The sequence below is a fragment of the Tachyglossus aculeatus genome, chromosome 11 (genome assembly GCF_015852505.1).
Source record: "Tachyglossus aculeatus isolate mTacAcu1 chromosome 11, mTacAcu1.pri, whole genome shotgun sequence".
Lineage (NCBI taxonomy): Eukaryota > Metazoa > Chordata > Mammalia > Monotremata > Tachyglossidae > Tachyglossus > Tachyglossus aculeatus.
The window spans coordinates 35,664,522-35,677,324 of NC_052076.1; the positions used below are offsets into that span (position 1 = coordinate 35,664,522).

The following is a 12,803-nucleotide window of genomic DNA, read 5'->3' on the forward strand; positions in this document are numbered from 1 at the left end:
ATTCCTATGTGGGACCTGATTCAATCGTATTTATTGAGCGCTTACTGTGCAGAGCACTGTACTAAGTGCTTGGGAAGTACAAGTTTGCAACATATAGAGATGGTCCCTACCCAACAGCGGGCTCACAGTCTAGAAGGGGGAGACAGACAGCAAAACAAAACATATAAACCAAATAAAATAAATAGAATAAATACGTACAAGTAAAATAAATAAATAAATAGAGTAATAAATATGTACAAACATATATACATATATACAGGTGCTGTGGGGAGGGGAAGGAGGTAAGGCGGGGGGGGATGGGGAGGGGGAGTAGGGGGAGAGGAAGGAGGGGGCTCAGTCTGGGATTATTTTGTATATACCCCAGAGCCTAGTACAGTGCTTGACACGTAACGTATAACAAACACCGCAATCATTATTATTATTATCATTATTAACAATCATATTTGTTAAACGCTTACAGTGTGCCAAGCACTGTGTCAAGAGGTAGTGCAGATATATAATACAATCAATTGAGACACAGTCCTGGTCCCAGACACACTAAGAGGGAGGACATGTTTTTTAATACCCATTTTACAGATGAAGAAATTGAGGCCCAGATAAAGTCAAGTGGGTTATCGAAGGCCACCCAGTGGGCAAGTTGCAGAGCTGGATTAGAACATAGGTCCTTTCATTCATTCATTCAGTCGTATTTACTGAGCGCTTACTGTGTGCAAAGCACAATACTACACGTTTGGGAGGGTGCAGTATAACAATGGACACATTCCTGCCCACACGAGCTCACAGTCTGCCGCCCAGGTCCGTGCACTTCTTCCTAAGCCGTGAGTGCTCTGTATCTTTTTCTCTTTCATTTTTTCAGGCAAAGGGGATTGCAGGCAGAGTCCGATGGAGGACCCAGGATGGCCAGGGTTTTCTAAGGAGACTCACTCTGACCTCAGAGAGCATGTTCACTCGTATACACATATACACACACACTCCCACACCTCCTCACATTCCCACCCCGTCAGTCTCTATTTCCCTCTCTCCCTCTGTTCTGAGCCCTGGGGGAGGGCAGAGGGAGGAGGTGCCCGTCACCTTTCCGGCCTGAAGTCCACTCAGTATTTTAAGAGATGATCTCATATGGGCAAAATCATTCCTTGGAAGAAGCCTGGCAGTTGAGAAGGGTCCTTGAACTGCTGAAAAATAATGTGGATTGCAGGTGCAGTCAAGTCCATAAACAGCTTCCCCCTGCACTCCTCTTTCATCCAGCGGGCTTGCCATCTGTCTGGGTATTAGTGCAGGCGCCCTTAATGTCCGGGCAGACTTGAATTTGGTGGTTCTGTGCCACGTTCTCTCGGGGACTCGGTGACAGCCGGCACAATAGCAGGAAGAACCTCTCAGTCAGATTCCTGACCCAGTTGGTTTAATTTTCAGTGGGCAGGGGGTGGTGGGGAAGGGTGTTGAATAGACTCTGGGGTGTCATTAACACTCCCCTCATTAAGAAGAATGACTTATCCTGGTTCTGCCTCCCTTCTGAACCTCAGATTGGGGAGGCCCGTTTCTGGGCCGTTCATTAAAATTCTGGCCAGCCCTTCCCTCTGTGGACTGCTGCCAGGAGTGGCTCTTTTGTCCAAAATGGCACCAGACCCAGAGGATCCTGGGAACTCTCCACATCCAACCCTTATTTTTTGGTAGGGCCACCAACAGTAATAATAACTGTGCTATTCGTTAAGCGGTTTACTGTATGCCAAGCACTGCACAAAGCTCTGGGGTAGATATTGTGGCTTAGTGGAAAGAGCACAGGCTTGGGAGTCAGAGGTTGTGGGTTCTAATCCCGGCTCCACCGCTTGTCAACTGTGTGACCTTGGGCAAGTTACTTAACTTCTCTGCTTCAGTTACCTCACAGTTCCACAGTTCCACTGTAAAATGGGGATGAAGACTTGAGCCCCACGTGGGACAACCTGATTACCTTATATCTTCCCCAGCGCTTAGAACAGTGCCTGGTACATAGTAAGCACTTAACAAATACCAGCATTATTATTATGTAAGATAATCAGGGAAGTGGCATGTCCTAGTGGATAGAGCACGAGCCTGGGTGTCAGAAGGACCTGGGTTCTAGTCCTGGTTCCGCTGCTTGGCTACAGTGTGACCTTGGGCAAGTCGCTTCACTTCTCTAGGCCTCAGCTACCTCATCTGTAAAAGACTGTGAGCCCCATGTGGGACAGGGACAGTGTCCAACCTGGTTTGTTTGTATCTACCCTAGTGTTTAGAACAGTGTTTGACACATAATAAGTGCTTAACGAACACCATTATTATTATTGTTATTAGGTTGGATACCATCCTTGTCCCACAGGAGGTTCAGTAGGAGGGAGTACAGATATTTAGTCCGCAATGTACAGCTGAGGAGATTGAGGCCCAGAGAAATGAAGTGACTTGCCCAGTGTCATGCAGCATGCAGGTGACAGAGCCAGAATTCGAACCCAGGTCCTCTGAATACCATGCTTGAGCCCTTTCCACTAGGCCTCTAGACTTGAGCTTGTTGTGAGCAGGAATGTGTCTGTTTGTTGTTATATTGTACTCTCCCAAGTGCTTATATAGTGCTTTGCACACAGTGTGTGCTCAATAAATATGATTGAATGAATGAATGAAAGGATGAAAGGCCATGCTGTATCTCAGGCAACAGTAACAGAAACGTTATCCCAGCTCTGCCTCGACCAAGTCACTAGCTACTTCATTGCCTCAATATCCCCATCTGTGAAATGGGGACAGGGATGGAACAGTAGTGTTAGACTTTATCTCCTGCCCACCACCACTTCCTCTGTGGAGCTGAGAGTAGAGAAGATCAGTATGATGTTAGGCCTTTGACAAAACTAGAGAAAGACCCAATTGGACATACTTAGTTGCTCTATGGGGAGCAGTTAAACTAGATTTCAGCTTTTCTTCTGAGGTGGAGATTCTGGAGACAATAATGAAGTTACTAAATTAAGTAAGGAAAGATACGGTCTTGAAAGGGGGCCATGAGGATGATTTTGAGATGGGGTATTTGGGTCACATCAACTGAGGCTGAGGCCAAACTTGTTTTCTGGGCCTCGGGGGCCGACGATGCCAGATTTGTTCTACCTCACTGCCTCCCTCATCACAGGTGAGGGGTTAGGTGATTGTTAGAGATTTCATTCCTGGCCTGGCTGCCCGACACCCTTTGTCTTTTGATTATGCTCTCACTGGTTTGTTTGGTTTCCACAGCAGCCCTGGGACCAGTGACTGGGATATTGAAAATGAAACGGGACAGAGAAACTTGTGGTGTCGATTTCAGCCCCAGATCACCCGACTCAAAGGTCTGGGGCTGCGGGAAAATAATAATTGGGGCATTTGCTAAGCACTTACTATGTGCCAAGCACTGTTCTAAGCATTGGGGTGGATACAAGCAAATCGGGTTGGACACAGTCCCTGTCCCATATGGGGCTCACAGTCTTAATCCCCACTTTGCAGATGAGGTCACTGAGGCACAGAGAAGTTAAGTGACTTGCCCAAGGTCACGCAGCAGACAAATGGCAGAGCCAGAAGTAGAACTCATGACCTTCTGACTCCCAGGCTCGTGCTTTTCCCACTAGGCCATGCTGTTTCCACAAGGAAGTGCCACAGGAAGAATTATTGCAGAGGGAAGAGAGAGAGAAAGCGGATTCATGGGCCTTTGACCTCCATGACCCCAATCAATCACTGGTATTTGCTGAACACTTAGTGGGTGCTGAGTACTGTATCAAGCACTTGGGAGAGTACAATATAGCAGAGTCCGTAGACCGATTCCCTGCCCATAATGAGTTTACTGTCTCCAGTGGGTGTGGACTTTGATTCCTTCTTTCCCAGTTCCACCCCGATTCACAGTCTCCTCCAGGATCAGGGAAGCAGCATGACCTAGTCGAGAGAGCACGGGCCTGAGAGGAAGATCTGGGTTCTAATTCCAGCTCTGCCAATTTTTTTTTAATGGTATTTGTTAAGCACTTACTATAGGTCAAACCCTGTCCTAAGCCATAGGGTACGTAAAGATCAGTTAGGTCAGACACAGTACATGTCCCCCGCGGGGCTCACAGTCGGTTGCTGTGTGACCTTGGGCAGATCACTTAACTTCTCTGTGCCTCAGTTTCCTCAACTATTATTCCCATGTTCTCCCTCATATTTAGCCCCATGCAGGACAGGGACTGTGTCAGACCTATTTAATTTGTACCTACCCCAGTGTTTAACAGAACAGTGTTTTACACCTAGTAAGTGTTTAACAAATACCATAAAACAAAAAGCTCCTGCCCTGGCTAGACATTCTTCTCCATCGCTTTTGACTTTCCCCGGCTGCTCATGCTGATTCAGAGGAGGAGGCGTTGGAGGCCGAGTGGACTAAAGGAAAGGGACATGGAGGCTCATGGGAGCCAAGGCTGCCATGACAACTTTTCTCTGACCCAGGCAAGTGACTTAAGCTCACCAAGCCTGAGTTTCCTGATGTGCCAAAGCAGAAGAAACACTACCTGCTCTCTAGACCCTAGCATTAGACCAAGAGGGAGAATTCATGGAAGGTGCTTTGAACTTGCCCAAAGGAAGTCAAAGAAGCATGTCAAAGTGATGATGACAATGATGGTAATGATAATTGCCATGTGCTGTTTATACGGACACTCACCCTATAATTAGCAGGTTTCCGAAAAGCCAAAGCAAGGGGGTTGGATCGCTTCCTTAGCTCTCCAAGTGAAGCATATTTATCTGTGATAGATTGCTTTTATCGTTGCCCCTTGGTCACCCTTAGGCACCATCAGTCACTCAATCAATGAATCGTATTTATTGAGTGTTTACTGTGTTCAGAGCACTATACTGAGCACTTGGGAGAGTACTCTAACAGAGTTGGTGGACATGTTCCCTGTCCCAAGTGAGCTTATGATCTAGAGGGGAAGGAAGACAGTAATATAAATTCATTATGGTTATGGACCTAAGTGCCGTGGGGCTGAGGGAGGGGTGGATAAAGGGAGCAAATCGAAGTTCAATAGCAACACAGAAGGAACTGGGAGAAGAGGAAATGAGGGCTTAGTCCATGGCCCTTTCCAGCTGGCACTTGTGCAGCAGGAAGGATTTAGGTTAGATTTCAAGAAGCATGTTCCTAGCAACAGCGGTTTGTAGGGGCTGGGAATTATTTCCTAGGGGCTGTGCAAGAACCCCTGCTTGAAGGGACCCTGGAGTAGGGTCATCTGTCTGGTTCAGGTTGGGCAGGGCTCTGCGTGCAGGCAGGAGGTTGGCTGGGATTGTCCCCTAAGGAGAGGTTCCCCTTGGTAATAATAATAATAATAGTGGCGTTTATTAAGCGCTTACTATGTGCAAAGCACTGTTCTAAGTGCTGGGGAGGTTACAAGGAGATCAGGTTCTCCCACAGGGGGCTCACAGTCTTTATCCCCATTTTACAGATGAGGGAACTGAGGCACAGAGAAGTTAAGTGACTTGCCCAAAGTCACACAGCTGACAATTGGCAGAATGGAGATTTGAACCCATGACCCCTGACTCCAAAGCCCGTGCTCTTTCCACTGAGCCACGCTGTTTCCCTTGGTCTCTCTCTTTCTCTCTCTCCTTGAGACCTTTGGCACACAGTCCCTGGTGAGGGGGTAAAGCCTCCCGGGGTGAGGGCGGAGGCTCTTGCTGGTAATGAGCGTTCAGTGGCTTTTGGTTCCTTCCTGCCTCCAGTGATGAAGGATATCGGCACCCGATGCCCCCCATCATAACCTCGGGCCGTTACGCGTCATCTCAGGAACCCTGGCCGCCTCAGGACGGTTGCACTGGGCCTCCATCCACTGGCCTCCGTCCACGGGGCCTCTGGCTTGTTGCCCCCTGCCCGCAAGGTCCACAGGCATTAGCGGAAGGAGGGAGGGAACCTCCAAGCCCGGGGAGCCTCCTTGCTGTCCGGGCTCAGGACCCTTCCTCACCAGACACTGCTCCCCGGCTTCAGCCCCTCCACACTCACATACCCCGGCTCTGCCAATCATCAGCTGTGTGACCATAGGCAAGTCACTTCACTTCTCTGTGCCTCAGTTCCTTCATCTGTAAAATGGGAATTGAGACTGTGAGCCCCCCGTGGGACAACCTGATCACCTTGTATCCTCCCCAGCGCCTAGAACATGCTTGGCACATAGTAAGCGGTTAACAAATACCGAAATTATTATTAATTATTATTATTATTATTACCCCGGCTTCGGGATAGTGAACCCAGTCTCTCCCTTTCCCTGTTCTGCAGGAGGGGCAGGAAGGTCAAGCAGCAGCAGCCAAAACCCTGAACTGGGCCTGAGGCCTAAGGAGACCTGAGACCTTACCTGTGGGCTGGGCTGGTTGAGTGAGACAGGAAGAAGGGAGGGGCCGGCTGGCTGACCCACAGGGCTTTTGGAAGTCTGGGCTGAGACGGGTGACAGGGCCCTGGGGAGGGAGAGGTCTTGGGTTCAGCCTGGGACAAAGAGCCGCCGGCCCAGGAGGGGAAGGCAAGAAGCCAGACCCCCAACCTGGCCGGTGCCTGCCATGACTCAGGGTGGGGCAGTGGCTGCCAGAGAGAGCCAGCTCACCGCTGTTCCCCTGAGGGGGCAAGGACCTGGGCAAGGGCAGGCAGAAGGGGAGTGCAGGGGGATGGGGGAGGGGAGGGGAAGGAGGAAGGAGGTTGCAGCATCTCCACCCCACTTCCTCCTTGACAGCAGGCTCTGCCTGTCGGGGTCTTTGTTCCGACCTGCCATCAGCAACCGGAAGCGCCTTGGCCAGATTGCCCTTACTCTTCTCTCTGCCCTCCACCCCCGGGCCCTATTCCGTCCTTATGGACCGCCGTGCCGTGGGGCTTGGGGTCAGCTGAGGGGGCCTGGCCTCGCTGGACGTCTTTGTGGACTGGCACCACGGCCCAGTGAGAACTTTGGATCGGGACCAGCCATAGCTGCTGAACACCAAGTGACTGTGTGACTTTGGGCAAGTCACTTCACTTCTCTGTGCCTCAGTTGCCTCATCTGTAAAATGGGGATTAAGACTGTGAACCCCACGTGGGGAAACCTGATGAACTTGTATCTACCCCAGCGCTTAGAACAGTGCTTGGCACATAGTAAGTGCTTAACAAATACCATCATTATTATCATCATTATGCTGTGTGACCTTGGTCAAGTCACTTTACTTCTCTGGGCTGTAATTACCTCATCTGTAAAATAGGAATTAGGACTGTGAGGCCCGTGTTGGACTGTGTCCAACTCTGCATCCACCCCAGCTCTTAGAACAGTGCCTGGCACATAGTAAGCACTTAACAAGTACTACTTTGGACAAATCACTTCACTTTTCTGGGCCTTAGTTGTCTTATCTGTAAAATGGGGATTTGGATTGTGAACTCCATGTGGGATAGGGACTGTGTCCAACCTGATTAGCTTGGCTGTACCCCAGCCCCATGAAGGACATGGATTGTTTACAACCTGATTAGCTTGTCTCTACCCAGTGCTTGGAACAGTGCCTGGCACAAAGTGCATAACAAATACCATGAAAAAAGGAAACAAAGGCAATGTGTTTTCCTTTGGCTTTTAATTATGGTAGGTAAATACTTACTATATGCCAAGGACTGTTCTAAGTGCTGCAGTAGATACAAGTTAATCAGGTTGGACACGGTCCCACATGGGCCTCACAGTCTAAATTGGAGGGAACCAGCTAGCCTGTGCACAGAGGCTACTTGCTTGAGCATTCCCATCCTAATTTGATTTTCTGAAGTGTCTTCCCTTTCCAGCCTCAGCGTCCTTCCCTCCCTTCCCTCCCACCTCTTCTCCCTGCCATCTGGGCCTGCTCAGCAAATCCCGTCCCTCTGAGCCTTTGGGAAGCATGTTGGCCTTCATCTCCTAGTCCAAGTCCTCCTTTCTTTCCCTAGTCTCTTGCCACTCCCAAAGGTAATAATCACCCAGCTGCCTCTGGCTGCAATGGCTGCTGCCTCAGTGTCCCCCCTCTGCAGTGGGGATGGGACCCAGGCAGCCTGTCCAGCCCCTCCTGCAGGAACTTCCCTGCTCTGCCACTTGTCTGCTGCGTGACCTTGGGCAAGGCACTTCACTTCTCTGGGCTGTAGTTACCTCATTTGTAAAATAGGAATTAGGACTTTGAGGCCTGTGTGAGACCCAGGCAGCCTGTCTGACCCCTCCTGCAGGAACTTCTTACCCCATGTGGGGCTAGCACGTGGCACAACATTGACCAAAAATTGTCCTGTTGTGAAACAGCCAACTTCTGGTTCCCAAAATGAGCTTGTTCTTAGATGAGAAACCCACAACACCTCTGCCCCCAATCTCAAGACCTCCTGACCCAACAGCTTGGACTTCCCGTCCTTGCCTCCGGACATCTGGTGGGCTGGGAGACGAGTAGTAATAATTCCTTGCCTTTCTAGGCCGTTCTTTATTTTCCCCATGCACTCAAGTCTGCATATAACAGAGTTGTTGGACACATTCCTGCCCACATCGACGTTACGGTCTAGAAGGAGAGACAGACGTTAATACAAATAATTACAAATATGTACGTAAGTGCTGTGGGGCTGCTTGGGAGCATACGTTGTTGGTAGACACGTTCTCTGCCCACAGTGAGCTCGAAGTCTAGACAGGGAGAGAGCAGTTGGTGTCCCCTTATGGGCCTGCACAAGCTAGTCTGGCCCTGGACACCTGGATCCCTGCTGATGGCACAGTGGCCCAGAAGTGCTGGAAGCAGTCTGGTGTTCCCTCTGCCCAGGGATCAGGGAGGCTGGCGAGCAGACCTCTGAAACATCCGGGCAAGATTGTTTTCCCTTTGCCCTTGTTTCCGAGGATAGGAGATGCCGAACCAAACCAGTGCCTGGTGCCATCCAATGGAGGCACCAAGGGCTGCTGCCCACTTAAATGTCCAGCCCCCTGGTCAGGCATGGACCATTTTATGTCCCTGACTTTCCTGCCGCTAATGACATTCTGGGTCTCTCCTCCATAAATCTATCCTGACCTTTCTTCAGCCTTTAAGGTCCATAACTTGTCCTTCTAAAATCCTTTCACCTGTGGGTACATGAGTAGCACAAGAGATGTTTGGTTTACAGAGATACCTCTATACTGTAAGCTCATTGTCGGCAGGGAATGTGTCTACTGACTCTCCTATTGTTATATTGTGCTTTCCCAAGCACTTAATATAGTGCTGTGCACACAGTAAGTGCTCAAGAAATATAACTGATTGGTTGATTTTTTTGTTTTTATGGTATTTAAGTGTTTTCCATGTGCCAGGCACTGATCTAAGCGCTGGGGTAGATACCATCTAATCAGGGGAGACACAGTCCCTGTTCTACATGGGGCCCTCAGTGTTAATCCCCATTTTACAGATGAGGTCTCTGAAGCACAGAGCAGTCAAGTGACTTGCCCAAGGTCACACAGCAAGCAAATGACAGAGTGGGGATTAGAACCAAGGTCCTTCTGACTCCAAGGCCACGCTACTTCTCAGTGTTAGGGTCACTTCGGCCACATATGGGTCCTCTACGTAAAGAATCTCTGCGAGCACTTGTCAGTGTGTGTCGGCGCCCCTGCCCGCCTCCTCGCTCATGACACTCCATCCGCCCTGGTGGGAACTTGCCGGGCAAGGACCACTGTACACAGGTGATGCTTTGCAAACCGCTATCAGTTCCTTGAACAGGTTCTTTACCCTAGAAGCCTCAGGACTAAGGCTTGTCCATCATTCCTGATGGAAGAGTCCATCATCATCCTCATTAACACTAAAATGACCAATCAATCAGTGATATTTATTGGGTGCTTCATGTATTTGGAGCACTGTACTAAGCGCTTGGGAGAAGACAATACAACAGAGATGGTACATATGATCCCTGCCCACAAGGAGAAGCAGTCTGGTGTAGTGGTTAGTGCACGGGCCTGGGAGTCTGATGGATCTGGGTTCTAATCCCCAGTTCTGCCTTCTGTCTGCTGTCTGACCTTGGGCAAGTCATCTCACCTCTCTGTGCCTTAGTTACCTCATCTTGTAAAATGGGTATTAAAACTATGAGTCCCACGTAGGACATGGACTGTGTCCAGCCTCTGGACTGTGAGCTCGTTGTGGGCAGAGAAGGGTTTGTTGCATTGTTATATTGTACTTTCCCGAGTTCTTAGTACAGTTCTCTGCTCACAGTAAGTGCTCAATAAATACGATTGACTGACTGACTGATTATCTTGTTGCCTTAGTATTTAGGACAGTGCGCGGCACAGAGTAAGCACTTTAACAAATGCCATTAAGCAAAAAAAAAAAGAAAAAAAAAAGAAGGAGCTGAGAGTCTAAGTGAGCGTTTTTTTGGTACAGTGCTTGTTTGGTCAATTGTGGGTTCTTCCCCCCAAAACCCAAGAAGTAAAGAAACCGAGGTGGCTGCAGGGGGAGACTGGGCCAGGAGTGAATACCTGGGTGCAGGGGTTACTTAGCTACCCCTCCTTACCCACCTAACCTGTCTGACACTTTTGTCTCCTGCAGGTCAGCCTGAATGACTCCCACAACCAGATGGTGGTGCATTGGGCCGGAGAGAAGAGCAATGTGATTGTGGCGTTGGCCAGAGACAGCCTGGCTCTGCTGGGCCAGAAAAGCAGCGACGTAAGTGGACCCGAGCTTTGCCCTAGTTCTGGGGGGACTTAGACCCCGGCCTGGTGGGGCAGTCTTTCCCTTTGGTCATATGGGCTTGTTTGATGTGGATTGGGGATACGGGCTACTGATTCATATCCACACATGCACCATCACACACACGTACACACATAGGTCACTTAACTTCTCTGTGCCTCCGTTTCATTTTTCACCTGTAAAATGGAGATTCATTACCTGTTTTCTCTTTCTCTGTTAGACTGTGATCTCCATGTGGGAAAGGGGCTGTGTCTGACCTGATTATCTTGTAGTTACCCCAGTGTTTGGCACATAATAATAATAATAATGGTATTTGTTAAGCACTTACTATGTGCAAAGCACTGTTCTAAGCGCTTTTGGGGTACAAAGTAATCAGGTTGTCCCATGTGGGACTCGCAGTCTTAATCCCCATTTTACAAATGAAGGAACAGAGGCCCAGAGAAGTTAAGTGGCTTGCCCAAGGTCACACGGCTGACAAGTGGCGGAGTTGGGATTTGAACCCATGACCTCTGACTCCCAGGCTCATGCTCTTTCCATTGAGACACGTTGCTTCTCTAGACATAGAAAATGTCTAACCCATACTACAGTGACGAGCGTTCCTTCATTCATTCAGTTGTCTTTTTGGAGCGCTTACTGTGTGCAGAGCACTGTACTAAGTGCTTGGGAGAGTACAATATAACAATAAACAGAGACATTCCTTGCCCACAATGAGCTTATAGTGTAGAGGGGAGACAGACAATATAAATAAATAAATTACAGATATGTACATAAGTAGCGTGGCCTAGTGGATAGAGCACAGGCTTGGGAGACAGAAGGAACTGGGTTCTAATTCTGGCTCTGCACTTGTCTGCTGTGTGACCTTGGGCAAGTCACTTCACTTCTCTGTGGCTCCGTTCATTACCTTATCTGTAAAATGGGGATTAAGACTGAGTCCCATGCGGGACAGGGACTGAGTCCAACCTGATTAGCTTGTATCTAACCCAGTGCTTAGTACAGTGTCTGGCACATAGTAAGTGCTTAACAAATACCATAAGAAAAAGAACTACCGTTTTTATTATTGATGATATCCTCAGTCACACCTTCAACTCTGGATCTGCTCCAATTGGAGCAACCGGACACATGTAAGAGTGTGAAATAGATGCCTCTTCTCTGCTAGTGTTACACCATCTAACATCCGGAAGTTTTCCCTCTGCTAACCCAAATACCCCTGGAGGTTTTCTGCCAGTGCAAATGCTAAAAGAAATTGCAGGGAAATGGGGAGTATATGTAGAGTATAATTAGGTATATTATACCTCCTTCCTTCTCTGCCACACACTGAGAAGACATGGTAGAAATATGCATTCATTCATTCACTCAGTCATGTTTATTGAGCACTTAACGAGTGCAAAGCACTGTATTAAGCCCTTGGAAAAGTACAATATTACAATAGACACATTCTCTGCTCACAATGAGCCTATGTATAGAGAAAACTGTGGCAACTATGTTTCAGTGGTGCCACACACTGTACCATCTTGAGATAGATATAAGCTAATCATTCATTCAATCGTATTTATTGACTGCTTACTGTGTGCAGAGCACTGTACTTAGTGCTTGGGAAGTACAAGTCGGCAGCATATAGAGATGGTCCCTACCCAGCAATGGGCTCACAATCTAGAAGGGGGAGACAGACAACAAAACAAAACACGTAGACAGGTGAGAAGCAAAACATGTAGACAAGCTAATCCAGTTGTACACTGTACCTGTCCCACCTGGGGCTCACACTCTTAGTCCCATTTTTCAGATGAGGTAATGGAGGCACGGAGAAGTAAAGCGACTTGCCCAAGGTCACCCAGCAAACAGGCACAGCAGGGATTAGAACCCAGGTCCTTCTGACTCCCAGGCCCGTTCTCTATCCACTAGGCCACGCTGGCTTAACTTCCTCTGCAGCTAAGGCCAAGAATTGGTCCCCATGATGTCACTTTTCCCCAGAGGATGTGGGCCAGATAATAATAATAATAATAATGATGATGGCATTTATTAAGCACTTACTATGTGCAAAGCACTGTTCTAAGTGCTGAGGAGGTTACAAGGTGATCAGGTTGTCCCACACGGGGCTCACAGTCTTCATCCCCATTTTACAGATGAGGTAACTGAGGCCCAGAGAAGTTAAGTGACTTGCCCAAAGTCACACAGCTGACAATTGGCGGAGCCGGGATTTGAACCCATGACCTCTGACT

General features: G+C 48.7%; 1 protein-coding gene across 2 annotated transcripts in view; it reads left to right on the plus strand.

Moving 5' to 3' along the window:
- SORL1 (sortilin related receptor 1) overlaps positions 1–12,803 on the plus strand; it is a 117,529-nt gene that overhangs the window by 10,907 nt on the left and 93,819 nt on the right. For both annotated transcript variants that reach the window (XM_038754102.1, XM_038754103.1), the window contains exon 2: positions 10,447–10,563. In XM_038754102.1, the coding sequence (XP_038610030.1) occupies positions 10,447–10,563 (117 nt within the window). The remainder of the gene's footprint in view (positions 1–10,446; positions 10,564–12,803) is intronic.